General features: G+C 37.0%; 1 protein-coding gene across 3 annotated transcripts in view; it reads right to left on the bottom strand.

Moving 5' to 3' along the window:
* Positions 1 to 551: 551 nt before the first annotated feature.
* rtn3 (reticulon 3) overlaps positions 552 to 23088 on the bottom strand; it is a 28296-nt gene continuing 5759 nt past the window's right edge. The window contains exons 2-9 of one of the 3 annotated variants that reach the window (XM_079453400.1): positions 19910 to 19954; positions 14263 to 16857; positions 8267 to 8474; positions 3886 to 4024; positions 3502 to 3571; positions 3265 to 3311; positions 2709 to 2767; positions 552 to 2580 (exon numbers count right to left, since the gene is read on the bottom strand). In XM_079453400.1, the coding sequence (XP_079309526.1) occupies positions 2532 to 2580; positions 2709 to 2767; positions 3265 to 3311; positions 3502 to 3571; positions 3886 to 4024; positions 8267 to 8474; positions 14263 to 16857; positions 19910 to 19954 (3212 nt within the window). In that variant the 3' untranslated portion in view covers positions 552 to 2531. The remainder of the gene's footprint in view (positions 2581 to 2708; positions 2768 to 3264; positions 3312 to 3501; positions 3572 to 3885; positions 4025 to 8266; positions 8475 to 14262; positions 16858 to 19909; positions 19955 to 23088) is intronic. The other 2 variants (XM_079453398.1, XM_079453399.1) reach the window with 2 other exon arrangements.

Consider the following 23088-nt stretch of genomic DNA (forward strand, 5'->3'; position numbering starts at 1 on the left):
AAAAACCTTTTCAGAGGTTTACACCCACCTGATTAATGGTGTTGCCTTCATGAACATCATTGAATAAGTCTTTTGATTGCCCTCAATGTTAACAGATGAATCTGTACATCATACAGAGCTTCTATTTTGAGTCAAATATACACAAATGTTGAAAAAGCGAATTTTTCTGAAGATCAGTTGACAGTTAATTTACAAACAAGAAAAAACATTATAACTGTCATTGATAACATCTGAAGTTTCATCATAACCACTTAGTGTTCACTAACTTTGGTGACAATCGGATGAATCGGATGTTATGTGTGTGTGTGTGTGTGTCAAATACCATGAAATTTTAAGCAGGATAAGTGATTAAAGTTTCATGGAAATACACCTAATTATACAATTAAAGACACCATAGCCACATCAAAGTATATATGAGGCACTTCCTGTTTCCTAGAAAACGCCCCAGCAAAACACAGTTCGAGATATCATTAGCAAGCACACATACATCCAACTCTTTCAACTTTTTCATTTGTGGAATGATCTTCTAAAGAGAAAAGCAAAGCAAAGTTACTACACATGCCTTTGATACCTTTATTTAGTTTACTTTGACATCATTACAGGGATCACATTTTCCTGATTACATCTTTTTCCTTCTCAGATGTTCTCACATATTAACTTAAATCAAACCTGACAACCTGCATGTAAGTTATCTAGTTTAAAAGAGTAGAATTCTCCTTTTAAAGAGAAACTGCACACATGCTATAAAGAACAAAAATCTTAATATTAAAACGACTTTGGAAGAGCAAAACAGCAGATACTTATATCGAATCTAGACAGAGTGAGATGTCTGCATCTATTAGAAAGTAATAAAAAATTTAAGATTAAAATGTAGAAATAGAAGTTATCAGAGCTTGGCCTAAACTTCAGAAGCAACACCTGTGATCATGATTCTAAAACATGCTAGCTAGGTGATCATGATTCTAAAACATGCTAGCTAGGTGACAAAATGAGCAGACGTGTTTTTGTCTTAATGTGAATGTGCATAAACATGCACAAAAGACAAAACAGTGTGCCAAGAGAAATAAGAACTAGACATGAGCAATTTCAATGATATCAGAACGGGGCCCTAATGAAAGAGAGCAAACTATTGTGGATTATGTGTGAGTTCATGAACAACTCTGTTGTCAACTGCATCAGCTAGAATGTTACACATATAGGAAGCTGGAAGATTATATAGTAATTTAAGCATCCATTTTATAAATGCAACTTCTAACAATATGGTAGATATTCCATTTAGTGGCATACTGCAAAACAGCACATGCAATTTAAAAACAAACCAGGTGATCGCAATTTACTTTTACTTTTTAGCAATTACGTGTCATACAACAAAGTCTACAGTGTTCGCTGCAAGATCTTAGTTTTTAAAACATACCATTATAAAGAACAATCATCGCAGCTTTCTTTGCAGCTTTGAATGAAAATTAACCTATATTTAAATGTATGTGCCCCAGGGTGTAAATAGAAGCTCTTAAATGTTGATGTGTGACCAGTTTTACCCTACAAAAGGAAACGGTGAAAGCATAAATAATAATAAGCAGTAATCCATACCCACACTAACACATAACCTGTGACGCCAACTACATAACAGAAAATGATTGCCTCTGTCCAAATCCTGATGCTCCGATTTCTACTTAACACCTTAAGAATATTTATTATATGGAATGTTATAAAGCCAAATGTCATACATAAAGCAGCCTATTTTAACAACTATTTAAATAGTAATAGCAATAATTTGTTCATTCAACTTAAAACAACTGAGTGCAAGAGTGGTGCGTGAGACAAACAACAGAGATGTAAATTCGATTTTTTAAATATTAAAATGCATCCCTAACGACTTCACAACAAAAAGCCTGTTGTAATCTACTAAATATTCATACGGAATGTTTTAATTCCACTAGTAACAATTTAGTCTAGTTTGCTAGTATTCTACCTATGTTAGTTTCCATATCCATTCTGATCATTATGTGCAAGTCTAGTATGTTCAGTGCAATTCAGATGAATACATAATCTTTTTCTTTTTAGAAGATCTCAAGAAAGGGGGAACAAATGTCATTTCAGTGAAAATATAATTTTTAAAGTACAGACATTTGCTCTTAAGTCAAACAACCGGTTTTTATTCATCACCACCACACCCCTCATCCCAACAAACACTTAAAACCAGGTCATAGTTTCACAGTGTATTTCACAAACCCTTCCCTACTCTTGCTTTCATAATGCCCATCTAGTTGCAGTATTACATCACTTTCTGTGTTGGAGATACCGGATAAGCTTCTTTCCCAATAATGCTTGTACTTACATTGCAGAGTTAACATTAAATATCAAGAAGCTTTTTAAAAGATATTACATACAAGCTGGTTCAGTGCAGATTGTTGTTTTAAGAGGTAAGGTTAAAATGGTAAGAGAGAAAGGAAAGAGGGCCAATTTCGAGGAGAGATTGCTAAAGACATAATACATTTTTAAACATGGCATCTAGGGATGGGAGAGAAGAATCATTCTGCTTTACATCGCTTCATCGCTCCTGGGAGTTTTTCTTGTAGCCTGATGGAGAGTTAAAGAAAAGCAAAATTAGACTAGTGCCTATTAATTGTCTCCTTCTTAAGACTCTAAATCACACATACGCATCTGACATTACAAGTTTTTCCAATCTGTACTCTATTCATACTTACTTGGCAATTGCAGTGTTGACTTGAGTGTTTACAATGTTGATGTAATGATCAATCTGGGTCTGTGGAGAGATCAATGGGAGGTTTTGAGAAAAGAAAATGTCAGTCGCACTCACCCATGCAAGCAGACAGTTTTGCACAATGTACAGTAGCTGTGACTGTGTATTAGCAAATATATATCGCAATATGTATCATATCGCAAGGCCTGTCATGGTACAATATATTGAAATATTTCGATACGATACACATTTGCAATACTTTTCTAAATAAAAATGTAAACAAAGTGCAGAAAAGAGGTAACTGCAGTACTAAGAGACATACAGCTAGTTGTAACATTTTCTAGAAAATTATATTCTATTCACGAATCACTTGAAAGGCCAGTATTTTGACTTTAATCTTCTTATTGTGAAGTATTTTTACATTTTTCTGAAACGTTCACTACATTTGTGCATGTGTCATCTTTTATAAAAAGCATTTTTGTAATTAAAAAAACTTTTTTATTAAAGAAATTGTTTATACATAACAAAATTGCATTGGATAAATATATTCGGAATCTGACCTTGTTCTTCTCATAGATAAGTGGTACACTAAACAGAAGGATATCCGCTGTGGGAAAAAGTAATACAATTTATAAGCATATGATACGATCTGGGTCATTTTTAATAAAAATACCTAAATAACTGTTAATACATATAGTAACAGAGTTAAAACAAGTGTTGTTCCTAAATTAGCATAATAATAATGACACAATAAAATGAATTTAATCTAGGGTGTGTGATTTAGTCAATTATGTTACCAAGGATGAGGATGGTGATGCCATTGAAAACAGCTCCAACATAAGTGAGAAGCCACATAACCACTGCCAGCTGAAATCAGGAGGAACATCACATATTAAAGCATCACATATCTGTTGTTCTAAAATGACCACAAAACCTAAATGCAATTTAATAAATTGTGAATTAATTCATGATTATAAATCAGAGGAGGGAATTGATCCAGAATTAACCCAGATTTAAGAGCGTAATTAATCAGTTCTCAGTTCAGTTCTTTATTTGGATAGGACAGTGGACAGCTGACAGGAAAGTGCCCAGTAGAAATAGGGGAGTGGAAACAACGGAGCACACTAGCACTATATGTCGGCACACTAACCACGAGGCTATCAGCGACTTCCAACACTGACCTTCAGGGAATCCACCAGATCCTTGACGAGAAACAGGCGGCTCATCTGCTTGAGCACACAGTTGATGTGGGTCAGACAGAGGTCCACGTGCTTGCGGAAAGTCTCGGGAGGCAAGGTAACATCTTTTTCCATCAAAGCCCTGTCACAAGCACATAGGTCAAACCAATTAGCCATGCTACTGCAGACCTGAACAAATGTAGGCAGTACTGTACTGGAAAGGATTTCTAACGATGACATCACAGGTTTCTTGACATGTTCTGGATAAGGGATGCACCGACATTTTTCAGCTGAAACCACAAGCCAAAAGTTATCTCACTCTCCTCCCATCCTTGCACAGCGCTCAGATTTACTTTACTTTTCACTCAAGCTGTCATTATACATGCTCGGTCTTTGAATGGTAGATGCGTAAAAAGACGTGTCTGACTTTATATCTGTGCAGCTAGCGTATGTATAGAAAAGATGCATTTCACTGTGTGTTTCCACAAGTGTGGAGAGCAGAGTGTTTTCTCAATCCATTCAAGTCTTTCATAGAAATGGGTTGAAAACACCCGTTCCACACCGCATGCTGTGCGCCAGTGGAAATACACCATGACTTTCTATCTGCATCGTAAGTCGCAAGTGGAATGGATTCTGCAGTCTAGGGGCCCCACCTGTTTAGGGGCCTCTGATTGGCCTGATCATTTATATTATAAAATTTACTTCAGCGCAAAACAAATAGACACTCATTGGCCCATAGGAAAAAAACTAAAAATAAGGCGGTGATTGGATAAATGTGGCATTTGGGTCACATCTGTCCAATCAGCTGCTGGTGAAATCATGTCAATCCTTAACATCACTGCTATTCCTTATCCTGTCTGTCTGCCCTACCGAGATCACTGGGTTTCGATTTTGACATTTACATGCAATAAATGCAGGGAAATAGTTAAGGTGACAGAGAAGATCTTAGAATTAGAGTCTTGCATCCAACTTTTATTTGAGGATAGTAAGAGTGCAAGGGCCATAGAAAACACTTTGGATGCGAGGAACGTTAGCGCGCACAGCTCTGTTCCGGTTGAAGAGCCCCCGCAGCAGGGAAACTTCATGATTCCTGTATATACCCTGCATAGAGCTAAATTTAATACTTAAGCCCTCATAGAGAGTTTGCGATCTGTCTCTATGTGCGATCAATGATTATATTAATATAAAAGCCAAATTAAAATTTGTTTAATCATATAAATGTATTAACATAAACAAATGTATTGCTCATTCATTGATTGTTTAAGTATTTATTAATCTTTTTTTAAAATACAACTTTTTATGTAAGCGCTGGTCCATTAATATTAACTTTGATTTTAAATAGTAAATGTATTAGTACAATTAACATTAGATTAACAATTAATAAATCATGTTTCCAGTAACAACAAAACTGAAGAGATTGGTCACATAAAGCAACCAAAAAAAAAAACCAACACATTGTTTTCTATAAGTAAACATACACAATTAAATTCACAGGATAAACACGTCATATTTATAAACACTGAAAACATAAACACATTATGTCGTTACAAAGAGCACATTGCTTTGACAAGTGAAAATTCACAGGATAAAAAAGTAATATCTATAAAAATGATAAAATGTTCTCTATGAGTGGATGCACAAATGCGTTATGTCTTTACTATGAGGACATTGCTTTAACAGTCACTACCTGTCACAGTGTATTGTATGTTATGTTCTTCTAGACCACTAGGGGGAAACCTAGAGTCACCTAGTGCTGTATAAAACAGGAAATGGACCAGAGTGAGAAGTAAATTTGAAGCTTCCACAATCCCGTTTGAGAAACTTTATGTTTTCTGCTCAAAAGTAAGGTTAATGTTCTTACCTTTGTTTCAGTTTGCAGAATTTATTTGTCTGAACGATTATTTGCTTATTCAATGCTTTCTTGTGGGGGATTTTATTTATGGTGATGATTGTACTATGCCGGAGTTACCTAGTATCTGATCTCAGAAGAGTACACCATTTAAAATATACACCTTGTGAATTATGGTGACGCACCATAACAGCTGGAAGTTGGAATACAAGTTTGCTTCAGTGGCTTACTTATGGGAGTAAAATAGTGACTAATGTGCTTGAAGAAAAAAAGAGCTGAATAGCACTAACTAAAAATAATGCATTGTATTAACAGTGTTTGCATTTTAAGGTTCTGCTATGCATATTTAAGCTGTGAATTTTTAAAATGGAAACATTTCGCACACAGTTTCACAATTTAAAAAAAATCAATAATCAAAATTCACCTTTTAAATTTCATTAAAAAACTCTACTAGTTTAAAAATACAACCTTTATTATTCGACAGACAAATTTCAGTCCATATAATTTCGGTTTAAAAATTCCCTTCCACAAATTCAGGGGTTCAAATTCGGCTTGAAATTCAAAGTTTCACATCCATGAATCCCAGGAGAACCAATGGAGTGCCGATTCCGCCAATGCATGATCTCTAGCGGCTGCCTGACCACTTCACCAGCAGGTGGTGCAAGTCTGTTCTGACGAAGACTTTCTCTTAGATGTCTTCTTATGCATCATCAACATTTCAGAAATTGTACTGACCCTTGCACTGCACCTGAAGAGTATGTTCTGAGGTAAAAATAACTTAATTCCTTCAAGCCAGAGCAGGAGGGCATTCAAAGTCTGAGCATAATAGTGTGTCTGTGCAGACTGTTGGCAGTGCAAGGGTCAGTAAAATTTCTGAAATGTTCTATCTAACTAGTATATGACGACACTGGTATAGATTGTGTTATTATAGGTGTGAACACTCTATACGAGATTTACTGAAATATGGCCACACCGCAGACTTGTCGCTTCAGACAAGCACGTGCAGGTCGTGGTCTCTGTTTGCGTCATCACATCATTTCGGCCGTATTGTTTCGGTGATAAAAGTCTTTCGGGCCGAAACCGAAAATTTTCGGTGGCCGAATATTCGGTGCATCCCTAATAAAATCTGAAAACATGCTCTCTATGAGACAATGCACAAACATGAGACTGAATGCGACGTTATTCCACTGATTAGATAAATAATCTCACATTAAGTGTTTTCTCCTCCATAGTAGTCCATTATAAGGAAACAGCTCAGCTCAAGGCAGCACAAGCAGAGTTCATAAAACTTTTCTGAGGTCATGCTGAAGCCTGATAATTTGGTGATCTTTTTTTTATAATTTGGTTTTCCCTGGTTGTTCAGGTACGTTAAGCCTTAAACTATTCCTTATAATGGACTCAAATGGGAGAAAGTGATTAAAATTTGATTATTCACTTTATCAATGAAATAACAGCTTTTTTTTGACAGCAGTTAGTTTTTATTACAAGTACATTTTGACAGAAATCTGGCTTCCCCAGTCGTTGTTTAGGTATGTTAAGCAGTTTTAGAAATTAAACTGGAAACGTATATCCCGACCTCTGACAACATCGGAAATTCATCACTACGCTCATGCACACAGAGTCCATTGGGGATTTAAAAAAAGAATGGGTGGATTTTTATCATTATAGGGTGGTAATGTTCAAATAACATTTAAAAGTTAATTTTACTGACAATAATTTTCCGAAGGGTTCCTGAGACCACGTGGTAATATACTTTTACAGAATTATCTGTGTTTTTAATGCAGTGCCATCTGTGGGATCGAAGGTCATGGACATGCAAGTGTTTGTGTGTGGCTTTGCCACTTATGTGCAGAGATTCCTCCGGATTTTTGGAATCTTTTGATTATATGGACTATAGATGAAATACCTAAATTCCTTGCACTTTTACGTACGTTGAGAAACCTTGTTCTTAAAATGTCCGACTTTTTTGCTCACAAAGTGGTAAACCCCATCCTTGCTTGTGAATGACTGAGCATTTTGGTGTGCTCCTTTTATACCCAATCATGACACTCACATGTTTCCAACAAACTTGGTTACCTGTTAAATGTTTCAAACAAGTGTTTTTGAGCATTCCTTGTGTTTCCCCTGTCCCAGTTCTTTTGGAACGTGTTGCAGGCATCAAATTTAAAAGCAATACTTCAGTGAACAAAAAATAATAAAGTTTATCAGTTTAAACATTAAATATATTGTCTTTGGGGTGTATTCTAGTGAATATATGCAAGTAATTGTTCTCTGTTTTTATTTACGTTTTTACAAAATGTAACAGACCAACTTCACTGGAATTGGGGTTTGTAGTTCCTTTATAGTTGTCATTCTTTGTGTGAACGGGCATGTAGTCATCAGTTACTAGTGACTATTTTTTATCTTTTTACCAATTTAACTAATGCAGTTACTACGAGACAAGTTCTTGGTTTGTAGACAAAACACAGACAAAATCTTGTTGTGAATTGAAAAAAAAGCCAACTAAAGAAAAAACATAAAGAAAAGGCCTCTTACTTAAATGGGTGTCCCTCATTAGACTTTTGGACTGCCTGGATGATGGATTTGTAGATGCGGAAAGAGATGGTAACGCAGAGCAGGGCCAAAAGCAGGTAGGAGATGACACTGATCACGCTAAAGGCTGCCAGAGACAGCAGCAAAAGCAGCGATACACCGAACACCACACCCGACTTCTTAGGGTCCCGCCAATGCACCAGATCATTCACTGCATGACAGAGAGAGTGTGTGTGAAAAGCCTGGGGGGTTAATCAATTACAATCTTGAATACTTAACTTAGTAAATAGATCACTTTTTAACAAAACATTTCAAATGTATGTGGTTTTATGCAGTCACCTGACACTATAGTTTGGTCAAAACACAGATCTTTTATTGCATTACATAGCCATAGCTCTATAGAAAATATGAGTTCTCAAAGTGGCTGCCGGCAATGAAGCATGAAGCGACCATTTTAAACACTGCTGATATAAAAAGGCAGCCTCCATGTGGAGCGACAGTGAGGGATGCTGGTAATCAAAGAACAATTCTCACAATTGTGCAATCCAGCATATTCTTTATTCAGGCATTTCTTCCTTTACTTCATACAAGGGATGTGCACTACAACTAATTTGACAGTTTCAGTACTTAATGTCCCCAAAAAAGGTTATAATATGCATTGTGCTTTTGTTGCGTTAATATCATTTGACATTTTTGTATTTGATAATGTCCATTAATTTTCAAAAGCTTTTTCTGCCCATAAAAAAGAAAGTGGGGCAACATGTTTCTTGCTGTCAGCTCAGATGTTTTTAGAGCACACGGCAGAGGCTGGTTTATTTGATGCATCAAGCATTTGCTTGTCCTTGTGTTTGTTTGTGGGTGAGGTTAATAAATGGTGCACCACTATTTCAGGGCTCAAGGCTAAGGATTATTTTACTGGGCAGGTTGGTCAAAGTAATTCTATTTTTCAAAAAAATAAATAAAATAACATGTTCTAGTTATTTGTATGTTCTTTTTTACCCATGTAATCTTAATGAATAAGGTCATGATACCATGACAACTATTAGCCTAAATCACAGAATTTTGATCATCCTTTATCCGTAGTTCGTGATCATTGGCTGGTCCGCAGTAGGTGACGTCACTATTTAACGCGTCGGAGCTGACGTTCCACCAATCCGATGGCGCTCTGTCGGGTTTAAAAGGCCCATTCACAAGAAGTGAGACGCTCCTCGCCAGATCTCAGCCAACTCACGTTTCTTGTGAAGCCATGAACTCGTCGTTGTTGTTGGGGATAATGCTTTGTGATTTCTGAGTAACGCCCCTGAATCCGGTTTGTACTTTGTGATGCTGCATGTAATTCTGTGTGCACACGACCTGTGTTAGATCGAACGTTTAGACCACCTAGTCTAACATTAGAGCAGTTACCTTGGAGTTCAGGGCTGATTCTATTTTGCTGAATCGTACACTTACAGCCAGTAGACAGAACACTTCTATGTCAGCCAGCCGAAGAGTGTTCGCCACCATTGTATGTCTGTTTTTTAGTTAGAGTAGTTTATTTATGGCGACGAATTCGCTGAAGATATCGGGTTTCTTTCTATTTTTCATATTTCGTTGATAGTTAGATTGAGGTTTTGGGTAAACTAGCTATGGTTGTTATGTTTGGATTATTTTATTGATTTGGTGACACTCTTGTATTTGATTCTCTATTGTTATTTCTTCTTTACATTTACAATGTTTGGTTCTTGTATTTTTACTGTTAGTCCCTAATTCATAAATTAAACGACTTTAACGTTGACTCCGGCATTTCTGGTTGTTTCTGCTACCCGCACGCATGACAATACCTCACTTAAATGTTGCGTAATCATCATCCCACACATCTTTAAACGCGTAACAAAAAACAAGCAGTGTTTTTCAGATGTTTCAGGGTGGTCTAACTGTAGTTATCAGGTACAGAAATTAATATAGTTAATATAATATAGATAAAACCTTAGTAAAGTTAATCAGTCAGGAGCAGCGAGTGTTTTTTGTCCTTATCCTTTGTTGTTTGATGAACATTTAAAACAGATGTTGTTTTTTCTTTAAGAGATGCATGGAGCTAATATACTGTAACACATGACTTTGTTTCCATTTGTTCACTGTTTACGTTCCTTTAAGACATACTGATTACTTTTACAGGGATACTTGCTACTATATTTATACTTTTGTTTGTAAAACTAATGTCCTAATGTCAGTTATCTGCCTATTAATGTGAAGTTCTGCACGTTTCATAGGCTACTTGTGCTACAACTGTTTGGCCTGTGCTACAAAACTTTAAACCTCTGTAGCACCAGTGCTATGTGCAAAAAACTTAGAGCCTGGCACCAATCAAGTAGACTGCCCATATGAATTTATAAAACATACATAAACATTCAAGCATGCATGTGATACTAAGGTTTATAATTAAGAAATTGTTTACATGACTGTTTGTAGCTTTAGATTTTTAACTACTTCCAATTTTATGTTTAAATTCTGCACTCCCGTCCATGTTTTCACATCACGACAGTAACAAGAACCGACTCAAGTGATATTATTGTTATGCCAGTTCTATATGACATGGCTTGCATGAAACCTCCTACCCGTTTTTCTCCTTCAAAACACTCCCACACATCATCTTTCAAGTAGTCCTTTCTGAGCGTGTTTCTGCTCCAGATTCGCTTTTAAAAAGAATGTGTTGTTTTTTTTCAAACACTTTAATATTACTATGATATTTACAAATGTTTTTTAATGAAACATTACAATGTAATTTGAACAATAATTGTGCATTCGACCATTGTTTTCAGTGTTGACTAGTGTCAAGGGTGCCATTAAACGACTAGTCTCACACATCCCTATTTCATACTCCATGTTTACATGTGGGGATACACTGGATTAAACAAGGCCTTTAAAGAGTAGTTCACTTCAAATTTTGCCCTCATTGACTTTCCAAGGTAGGAATAAAAATTACTAGGGAAAGTCAATGGGGGCAAATTTTGAAGTGAACTACTACTTTCAGTTTTTAAAAAACTTTTTTTTACCAATTACCAGCACAGTGTTTTTGCACATTAATTTAGTGAAATCGTCTGTAACTGGACGTGTAAGCACTGCATATTTTTGGGCGACCAACATTGACAGGTTACATGTCCAGAGTAAAACTAGCCTTTGCAGCACTGTGTGCTTTGATGGCATTGTTTGCTTCACACCATCAGCTTGTGTGACGCAAACATAACAATATTCCAAGTTAACATTACTCAGGAGCAAAACCTCTTCAAGATGCTTATTTATTGTGTACTGTAGCTTGTGTATTTTACTGACAGCGTAACAACAGCACATTTATTCTAAAACACGCATCATTTCAGATAATTTATGTCTACACAAAACAGCCATTACGTTTGTGCAGGTAGTCACCCAGAATGCCGCATTGAGTGCCACCGATAAGGAAGGGGATTGCAGTTAAAAAACCTTTACATTTGAAACTAGTTCACCAAGGGACCTTTAACCACATCTACTGTGAAATGGAAAGTGTTCAATTCCTTATTCCATTCTGAATAAGAGTAATTCATATTTATAATATAACAGAAAAAACTAACTGGAGCCCTGAGAGCGTACTGAACGTGAAGGACTGTAAGGCAATAGAAGCTCACCCAGGTACTGAGGAGCTAAACCATATAAACCATGTACATTTATAGGTAATCAGTAAGATTTTAAAGCAAACGTGTTGCTTAATAGGTAACCAGTGCAATATTGATATTAGCCGGTTCTATGTTCATACTTTTTTGTTTGTGTAAGAACTCGAGCTGCTTGGGTTTTGAACTAGCTGGAGCTTTTGTTTTAAGCTAACAGGGCAACCAACTAATAGTGTGTTACAGTAATCTAGTCTTGACGTCATGAATGCATTAATTAGCTTTTCTTCATCTGATAGTGACAGCATATGACATCGTGTAGATATATATTAAAATGGAAAAAAACAGTTTTACAGGTGTTGGCAACGCGGCTTTCAAATTATAGTTTACTATTGAATAAAATACCCAGATTCATAGCAGCTGATGAGGGGTTTATGGAACATCTGTCAATAGTCAAGCAGTATTCCAGGGTGTAACGTACGGTGGTTTTCAGTCCAATAAGTAACACTTCTGTTTTGTCAGAATTTAACAAGAAAAAGTTGCTACTCATATTTTTTTTGCATTCCATTATTCTATTGAACTGCTGCGTTCTGTGAGGCTTCGAGGATATATAGAGTTGAGTATCATCAGCATAGCAGTGAAAGCTAACTCAATGTCTCTTAATCATATCTCCTAGAGGTAGCATGTATAGTGCTAAGAGCAAAGGCCCTGAAACTGAGCCCTGTGGTACTCCGTATTGGACTTGTGATTTGCATGACAACTCATTCTTTATTGCTACAAACTGAAAATGAAATGGTTCAAATCTTACTTATCTGATCAAAACTTCCACTAATGTAGAAATAATTTTCAAGTCTATGTAAGAGTTAGCTGTGGTAAATGGTGTCGAATGTGGCACTAAGATCTAACAGCACGTAACGAGATGCAGATGTTTTGGTTTTAAAACATGCAGGATTGAGAAAATATGAAGTGCAGGACTGATGTTAAGAGAGTTATTAAGATAGATAAAGCACAGGACCTGATTGATACTGACAGTTATAAGAGCTAAACAAAGAGCTTTAATAAAAAAAATTGAGGTCAAAAAGCAGAAACAACCAATACAAAAGTAATCCGCACAGCTCCTGGCGGCATATTATTGTATTATGAAGCGAATTAATCGGACTCTAAAATAGTTATTAAATATCCTCTGTAAACTAAAGCTTCTGCGACTGAAACTTCGGACGAATATCTATTGTAACCACTTAGAAGGACAGAGCTCTAGAAGTGGATATTTGAAAGGGAGACTGGCAACTGTCTCTCATAACATAAACGTTTCGATCACACGGGTGAACTGAATCATAAATATCAACACAGTTTTCTCTTTGACAGACACTTTGCGCTCGTCCCCTTCTGCAGGGCTTTTCATGGGCACAAACGTGACGTTTAGAATGTGTGATTCTGGTTGGCCAAAGGACCAAAAAAAAGACAATGCTGAGTCTGGTTGGCCCTAAGACCAAAAAAGACAACGATGTTAGCTGTTATCTTGATACTGGTTGGCCAAACGAATAGGTGTTGGACCAAAGACGTTGCAGACACTCGAGAGTAGACCCCTAAGACCCCTTCCCCATGAAAAAAAAACACAAATGACCCATTTTGATTCAAAAGGCGACTAGTTTGCAGGTATGTTCATATATAATTGTCCCATGCTATCTGGAACTAGAATGGTGTGAAGTTTATATTGTGTATAACTATTTGTATTGTATTTTTAACAATTTGTAATAGTTTATATTATATACAGTATATATTTAATATTATCATATACATGTATTTTCTTTGCCTATTTTAAAGACCTAAGGTTTAAAAATACTTTTCATGTCAATGTTGCTTTGGGGTCAATCTAAGGAGGGTTATATGCTCCACCTCATTTTGTTTATTAATTGTAACATGTTTAGACTCATGAACTGAGTTCTTCAGCATTTTCATGATTATTTTAGGGGAGATTAGGGTGATTATAACAGTATAGGTTACAGTACAATGTACAGTATTTATTTATTAAAAAGGCAAATTTGCAGCTCCAAGCATAATCAAATTGGCTCAATATTTAATATACAGTGTTCTGCTCTGTTTTAAAGCTCTGCACAAGCAGCTTCTATATAGAGATACTTATAAAAATGTGTATGTTTATGATATGCTCATACATGGTTAGTTTAATTCACAACAATCAGGTAATTCAGGAATCACATAACTTTTTAGTTAACACCACCAACTTATGTTAATACACCTACAATCAAATCATGAATACTATATAATATCTTTGTACGGAGTTAATTTTAAAGAGATAAGCAAGTTATTGTGTCTGGGCTTTCTTTGTGTTCAGGCTTTTTGCAGAGAAGAAAGAAAAGTTACCTGTCAGGTGGGTTAGTATTGTTGTCAAAACATGCTCTGCAAGGTGGTATGCTTCAGCCACCCAAATGTCAATTGCTTCTACATCGTTGGGAAATAAAGCATCAGGCTCAAACTTATTTGAAATAGTTTGCGCTGTGGTAGATGAGGTGATTAAAGGCTGAGGATTAGGCCCTGGAAGTGGGGCTTCACTGGGCTTCAGGACAGCCTTCACTGTAGGAGGATTCTCATCATCTTGTTCTTGGCTGCTTCCAAGATTTTTTAAAGCAGAAATTGTAGGGCACTCCTTCTCAAAGTCCATGATCATTGCAGGAGAAGATTGAGTGGTTGCAAGAGCATTAGACTTAGGATTCAGGTGTAGAGTTACATGTCCAGGACTGAGGCCTTCAGATAGCTCTTCCTGCTTTGATTTAAGACACTCCCTCATAAACTCCACAAAACTGTCTGTTGTGACTGAACATTCAGTTTCAGCATTCTCTGCATCACTGATGGTCTCTCGAGAATCTGGCATATCTAAAACATCTTTAGGGGCTAGAACTTCAGGTTTAGAGTTTATCACAGCTTCTTCAGCAACATCAGTCATAACAAGACATGAAACAAACTCTTTCATTTGGCCAGTATTCTTATTGTGGAGTGAGGGGAAAACTGTAGGAGGGTTCTCATGAACTTTGAGTTGCTGGTCAATAAACTGAACTGGCAACTCCTGCTCTTTTAGGGTAAAACTCTTGTCTTCCACTGTTGCCTTCTCATCTTGTAAGTCAACACTGGGCAATTTAGTTTGAGTAAGAACAGTCTTAATACCTCCATGAATATCAGCTGAAGGTTCAGATAGCGAGGGCACAGGTTCGGATTCTAAATCCAGATTGTGATCTTTTAGTGTCTCATAATCCTCAGTAATGTTTTCCTCAAATGATTCCTGAACAAGCGTACTGGTATTTTTATTGTCTACAAGACAGCTGGACTTTAAGAATGCAGTGTTCTCTCCTTTACTCTTTTTTAAATAATCAGCATTCAGCAGGTCTTTTAAAACAAGTTCCTCACTAGCACAATGATCTAGGTGCATCTCTACATCACTTTGCTCATTTGAAAGATTACTGCTATTAAGAGGAGTGTCAGACAGTATTTCAGCATTTCTTTCAGGCCCTTTGTCTAAAGATGGCTCCTTATGGGGTTCATAGGACTCAAGATTCTGGCATTTAGGCAAATTAACTTCAAAATTTAGCCCTCCTGAGTCAGGAGAAGACTGAAGGAAAATCTCACTTTCATGATCACCTTCAATCCTCACATGTTTAGGGGAGTATTGTGCATCAAAATCAGTTTTTGAGAAAATGTCAGGGTCAGATTTATTTTCCTTCTGTTGAGTGTCTACAGATACATGTTCTGTGACATCTGAACACTCGTTAGACTGCTCTGTTGACCCTGGGCCCTCACCTGGCAAAACTGGGTATTTTATGTTATCCTCCTCTCTTTCAACCTCAGACTGTTCCTCCTCATCACTTAGAACCTGTTCCTCTGTCTCAATTACATTAATAGTAGGCACCTGGATTGGCTCTTTTTCCTGATTTAGAACTGCTTTCTTATACAGTTTAGTTTCATCTTTTTCTATTGCTGGGGTACTCCCAGCTTCCTCAATTACTGTATCATCTGACTCCCCAGAACTGTCTGCCTCAGTCTCAAAGTTTTGCTTTGAAGTGCTGCAATGTTTTACAGTAGCATCTATCTGTTGGAATGCAGAGGGTGATTGAGACTCAAACTCTGCAGGAGGTGCAGGGGAGTTATGAACCCCTTCATTATCAGGGAATATTTGATAACATTCAGTGTCCCCATTAGCTTTCTCTTGTTTGTCCCACATATACGCTGTAGGTAAAAAGCTTAGGTCAAATTCAGATTTTTCCTCAACACCTTCTTGTTCTGCTTGATTATGGTCATTATTTATTTCAGCCATTTCGATTGGACTGTCCATGAACTGATCAGGAACTCCAGCAAAAGTTTCAGGAACTTCTGGTGTATCAACTTTGCTTGCTTTTAAAGCTTTGGAAGGACTCTCCTGCAAGAAAGAAGGCTCTTTTCTCTCATCAAGATTAGGATCTTCTATGTTGAAATCTGGTGCTGGAGGTAAACTAGCTCTCATCCAGTCGACAGTGTCTTCAATGTCATTTCCACACTTTGCATCACCAAGCACCTCAAAAGGCAAATATAATGAATCCTGCTCAGCTGACTTTGCTTTTTCTTCAAAGGACAAGCCAGAGGAAATTCCATATGATTCAATAGGAGACTTCTCATAGTGCCGGTCTTTATAAAGCAGAAACCCACCATCATTTCTATCAAATTCATTTTGCTTTGCAGCTAGAGCTTCAAGTGCTTTGATTCTTTCAGACACTGGGGACATCTTTATAGGTGAACCCTGTTTTTGAGATCCTGTAGATGAATCAAAAGGACCTCTTTTCTCTTTGAAGGTACGATGCACTTTGTTTTCAGGTGGTCCTGAAGACTCAATTTCATAAGCAACTGGAGAAAAGGAACTTTGCTGAGAAGAAAAGGAAAGAGAGGTGGCCAAACTCTCTGTAGGCTTGTCAGAGCCAAGTACCCCTTTTTCTTCTGTACCCATCATGCAGCAAGAAAGGGGAGGAAAACAAGGGTTGGAAATAAACATCAAGGCATTCTCTACCTTTACTTAGATATGCTAAAGCAGGGGACCGTATTTGAAGCTCATGTTTAATTAGTTTTAAGGGAATTAAAACCAGTAAAACTTCAAAGACAAAGGTCCCAAAACCTTTAGCAATCATTGGTACTTTATTGAGCATTCCCAAAGCAAAAGCAGTCATGCACGCTCTACACAGGCCTTAATACAAATGGATGGAGATGCCTGCATGCCAGCTTGAAAAAATGCTGATACCATTGAGGAATCTTAATGATACACAAGACAAAGATGGTTCTCAATATATCATTCCTATAAAGCAAATTCTAACTTGCACAGAACAGATGACTACAGATATTTGGTGATCTCCCCAAAAACAAACAAACAGAAACAAAGAATCCCATACTCATAACTATATTTTGTGTGATTCTGTTAAAAAGATGATAAAAACACAGTTATTTTTGTAGTCCTTCCTGCTAAACCATCTAGTAGAAAAAGAATGATGAATACAATTATGGGGTAGGTCAAACAATTAGGCCAGAATTAGAGCCTAGGGAAATGCAACTGAGAAAGCTGAAGAAACACTGAAAATGTTCACTTACACCTAACATTACATTCCTATCTACCTGATTAGAAGCTTCTCAGTATTGGATAAGGGGTGTACATTTTGATCTAAACCTTGAAAATGGGGAAAAAAACTATACAGTAATTCGCCTTAATCTGGACAAGTGATTCAAAACCACTTCAAGGAGGCCACAGGTTCATCTATGACACTACAAAATTATCCCTAAAAATGCAGTTTTACACAGAAGTAAGGAATCTAAAGGTTCGTGAAGGTTTTTCTCTTATTATGGGAGTCAATGGTCACCAAAAAACGTCTCGGTTACTGTGGCGAGCAGGGCGGGACGAGAGCCGTGAAGGAACAGCGAGAGGTCTCGCATCTCTCACTCAGAAGCTCCGGAGGCATAAAAGAGGAGTGGCAACAGGGAAGGGCGAGAGAGGACCAGGCCTGGACTTTGTTTCATTATGTTTGTGAATTTAAGTTTGCTTTGTTTGTTTGTCTATTTTGTTAAAAGTGGTTGTACGTTCGCCAGTTCCCGCCTCCTTCCGTCCTTTTTTTAACCTTGCTACACCGAGGTATTATTGTACAGTGAATTTTTTTGTATCGTTACATCCCTACTGAGAACGGAAGTAATTAGTTCTTTATTTACACAAAATGAACATGAATAAAACATTTGCAAACCAAATCACAATGTCTGTCAAAACAAAATCTAAATTCGATATTTTTTCCAAATCATCCCAATTCAATACAAAGAAAACTATTTTCATAAACTTACAATGTAAAGTAAGCCGTCTAACCTTACTAAAATAGTTTAACCCTAAATAACAGTTACAGATGGTAGGCTACCTGCCACAGTTAGAGCAAGTGTATGTGAAAGTAAAAGTTGCATTTGTGCGCTCCTTGCATGGTCTCATCTGCACATGTGGTTGCTGCCTAGGAAGAATGTTCCTACACATGTGGGCTGTATACAGCAATATAGCTCACTAGGTTTTTGCACATGGATATAGATGTTTTAAACCAGTGGTTCCCAACCTCACTCCTGGAGCCCCCCAGCAATGCACATTTTCCATGTCTCCTTTGTCTGACACACCCATTTCAGATCTTGGAGTCTCTACAAGTGAGCTGGTGATCTGAATCAGGTGTTTTTAAGGAGACATGGATAACATGCAGTGTTGGGGGTCTCAAGGAATGTGTTTGGGAACCACTGTTCTAAACAATTTTAGGGTCTCAGGGTACGGTAACCAAAACTAAGTTAAACAATGAACAAAAATAAACAGACAAAGGACAAGTTGTTTAAAGTTTTCAACATGCAAAATCTCCAAAGCAGGTGAAGAGTTGGTAGCAGCAGCCATGAGGTATAACCCCAAGCAGGCTTCCTGTTACTTGATCCCTGTCCAGTGTCACTCTACCTTCAGGACCAGGTTGTAGCTGCAAACATGGAGGGGTGGGGCTTTGAGGACAGTAATCCTCAGGGAAACTAACCTGATCCATTTTTAGATTTTCTTTTTAACATAAAATGAACTTTTATTTTCTGCTATCCTAAAATAAGGTGTTAATTTTGGGATTAGGCTGGACTCACAGTAATGTTGACCTAAATCATGTTTTCAGTTGGTAAAGACTAGGGCTGGGACGATATGTATCGCGATTCACACTAATTTTACCTGTCTAGGGCGATTCTGAAAATGCAAGGCTTCGATTCTGTAATTTATGCACTTCCTTGAACTACGGCTCTTTGATCAGTAGGAAGTACTGCTCAATCTAAAAACGAGATTTAGTAGTTTCTGCATTTGAAAAATGAGACCTGGAAATCTCTCTGATCCCAAGGAAAATATTTTTATTTGTATTCCAAAGATAACGGGAGGTCTAAAAACATGTTGACCGTCAATGTGGGTGAGTAACAATTGACACAATTTTGATTTTGAGATTAACATTGGTGTTGAAAAAAGGATGCGCTGCTTACGCGCAGTGTGAAACAGGATTACATTTAGCAGACACTTTTATCCAAAGTGACTTACAAAGAATTCAGGGAGAAATAAGCGATATGTCATAAAAGAGCAATAGTACGATAGGTGCTAATACAAAATTACTAAAAACAAGGCCACACACACACGTGCAGGAGAGGACATTCTGATTCCAAATAAAACAGACTTTCGTCTACCTTCAGAGAAGAAATATAATTCAGTGTACTTCTTTTGGTGTAGCTTCTATTGTGACATCTGTGTCCTCTTCTTAATTTCCTACTTCAAACAGGAAGTCCAAATAAAGCTCGATTGAGAGCATCTAATCTGGTTAAGAGGAGGAGAGGGTCACTGGCAGGAGGGATGGAGAGCGTGATCGTAACAGTTTAGCAGGATATAGCATAATTAAGAGAACAGGGATGACAGAGGAGCATAGGGAAAATATAAAAGATAGAGTAGCAAGCGAGCACCATAAGAGAACTATACACTTGCCTTGAGAAGACTGAAAGAGAGATATAGGTGGAGAAAAAAAGGAATCTGAAAAAATAAAACAGTTCAGAAAAATGAGAGGAAAAGTCTTAGTATCTTATACTCCACATTTAAAAGACGGAAATGTTAGTGTAATGCCCAGTGAACCACTATTAACATCTCAAAAGTTTAGGAAACATGTAAGCTAAAACTAGGTAATAAGCAGAATTACTGAAAATATAGTAGTATAGGGCAAAATGGTGATTAAAAACAGAAAGCACTAAAACACTTTTTTTTAGAAAGACTGTATTCTAGTATCTTAAATTGATTTTTAAGTTAGTAACAATCTGGGACATTAAACATCAACTACATACAGAAGAGAGCTGATGACATACCCACTGGCACTGAGAGTACTCACAAACAATTTTCCTCAGTGGAATTTTCCCATGTAATTTGTAATGATCCCTCCCATACTTTCCAATATCTAAACGCAACAAGCACCCACATGGTGCTCACTGGTATGAGTTACATAACCTGTTAAAGGAAGCCATTTTCAGACACACACACAGAAAAATAATGTGATTTAGAAGCAAACAACAATTACCATTAATCACAGGGCTCGCAAAATAGGTAGCCCAACGTTCCGGGGCTAATATGCCTTCCAGTCGGGCTATCAGAATCTATCACTGCCCTGCCTGAAAAGCTATTCTAAATAGTACAATAAAATTCCTACATTGATTTGAACTGTTAAGCCCTAGCTACCTGGCTTGAACGTGGACCAGATCAGGGGATCCAGGCATAAAACCATACTGTAATGAGCAAGACGGGACGAGAGCCGTGAGGAAACGGCCTAGGCCGGTGACGCAAGTGATAATGAGTGTCAGATGCGCGTTGCATTGGTCCCACAGGAGCATTAAAGGACGAGGGACAGGAGAGAACGACGAGAGAGGACCAGGCCTGGACTTTATGTTTTGTTTTATTATGTTTGTATGGTTAGTTAAGTTTGTTTTATTGTTTTGTTATTTAAGTAAACTACATTATTTGAAAAAGCAGTGACGAAAAAACATCTGGACCATAAAAGAGGTAAAACTCGAATTAACATAGGTGCAACTTTTACCCAATGGAGACAGCTCCAGGAGGAAAAGGGTATGAACGACGATACCATGGTTCCTGTTTCTTTTGGACAGGTACAGTATGTACATGCTTCGATAAGAATGTACTAGTGTTTTGGAGGAGGCGTGGCTTTGGAAGGCGATTCGTATGCAGGGTGGAATCATGATTTCAGTGCTAGCAGGCTAAAGTTAGCACCTTAAGACATCATGCCTTCTGCCTTTGAGCCTGACAACAGCTCACTTGACTTTAGATAATGAATTTGGACAGCACTCAGACACTCGAACACACTCTACTAACAGCTTTCATGCATGTTTTTCAAAATAAAAGTCTCGTTAAATTGGGATTTATTATGTGCCGGGGCTCTGTGGGATTTTGAGGGGTGTATATACGGAGCTAATAATCTTTTTAATTGACAAACTGTAAATTATAGTTTAGAGAGCCATTTGCTAACAACAATAAAATGCTGACCAGCAGTTTACAAAGCTACATGTGATAAGAATCAAATCTTTCTGTAGGCCTGTGCCCTTTCCTTGTGTCGATATCAAATTAAAACTTGGAAAAATAAACTGGATTTGGGGAAAAATTTAAAATATTTGTTTACTTCTCTTCTACCTGCATCCATGTCCCCTTGAGGGTAATTCATGACAGAATTAAAATTTTTGGGTGGACTATTCCTTTAATAGAAATTAATAGAAATTTCAGTATGGTTAGAACAAAATGCATATTTGTGGTGATGATTGTATTTTTTTATATTTTATATAATTTTTCATATCTGTGTTTTGAAAATGTTTTTGATTGACGTTTCAGGTCCTTTCGAGTTTTCTAAAAAAAGTCTTTATTTTGTTTATTTCAATTAATTTAGGGCTACCAAAATCTAAAGAGTGACTGCCCGAAGGGCTATCAAGGATTTTGAAATTTTGTGAGCCTAGTATGCAAAACCCATTCCAATAGTTCATTCATTCATATTTGTTTGGTTTCGGCATATCAACACAAACAGGGCGTGCCAAAAGATAAAGTGGCTAGAACAGTATTATAGAGAACAGGTTGTTCTAGTAATGTAGCAGTTTTATAACAGGCCAAGCTTTATTAGTCCCAAATTAGGGCTAAACCCCTACTAAACAACATTCCTTGCTCAAACCACACCCAAGTTCTTTAAGTAATGCCTTACACCGCTGATTCAGACACCAAAGTTTTCACAAATTCAACACACCCGTGTTTTTCTCACATACTAAAACAGCAGCAAAAACTGTACTTCACAGTTTAACTACAAGAAACATATTTCTAAGTATCTACTTTACAAATTCGAAAAGAGTGAACCAGGCAACTTCTTTTGTTCAAATAAAAAAATATGGTGATTCCTCAGCTCAGGCAGCCTTGTGGAAGAGGGTGTCCATCTAATGGAAACTGAAAAATGAACAGCGGAAACTGTAAACCATCTAGGTTAGGGCTGTACAATTGATCATAATCGTAACTTTTCACCTTTACTAACTGCATTTGGACACTATATTTTTAACAATTCTAGAAAACGTATGACTGCTCTTTGTTTGTCTTATGTAACTCACTGAGCGAGCACAATCATTTGCAATAGTTGTATAACATGTATTGATAAACTCCGCCTCATATTTAGGGCCCTATAAAATCTGTTTAATTTTTTACATCTTTTCTGTTTTCATTTTTTTAATACAAGAATTTAATATTTTTGCCCAATATTTCAGTATACGATAGCATTTACTCATTAACTGTAGTAAGACACCTAAATACTACAGTGTTTTTAAAAGTTATGGAAAAACGTTTTTTTTTTTAAGTATATTAATTAATGAAGAATATAATATACTATAGTTTATTCATGTGGGAGTAGGATGGGGTTTGATGTCAACCAAACTGATATTGGACAATGTCTAGAGTGAAATACTCATGAAATAAACTTTTAGCTCTGGATCCCCATATAGTGAGATGCTGTAAATAGATGTGCAATAAAGGAATTAGCCAGTTTTCATTTTATGTATTATTTCACAATAAGATCCATTGCAGAACCCGCAGTATAACCTGGGTTTGGCCGTGTAGGCCCACGCTCGAATGCACCAAAGGAA

This window comes from Barbatula barbatula (genome assembly GCF_947034865.1).
Source record: "Barbatula barbatula genome assembly, chromosome: 1".
Lineage (NCBI taxonomy): Eukaryota > Metazoa > Chordata > Actinopteri > Cypriniformes > Nemacheilidae > Barbatula > Barbatula barbatula.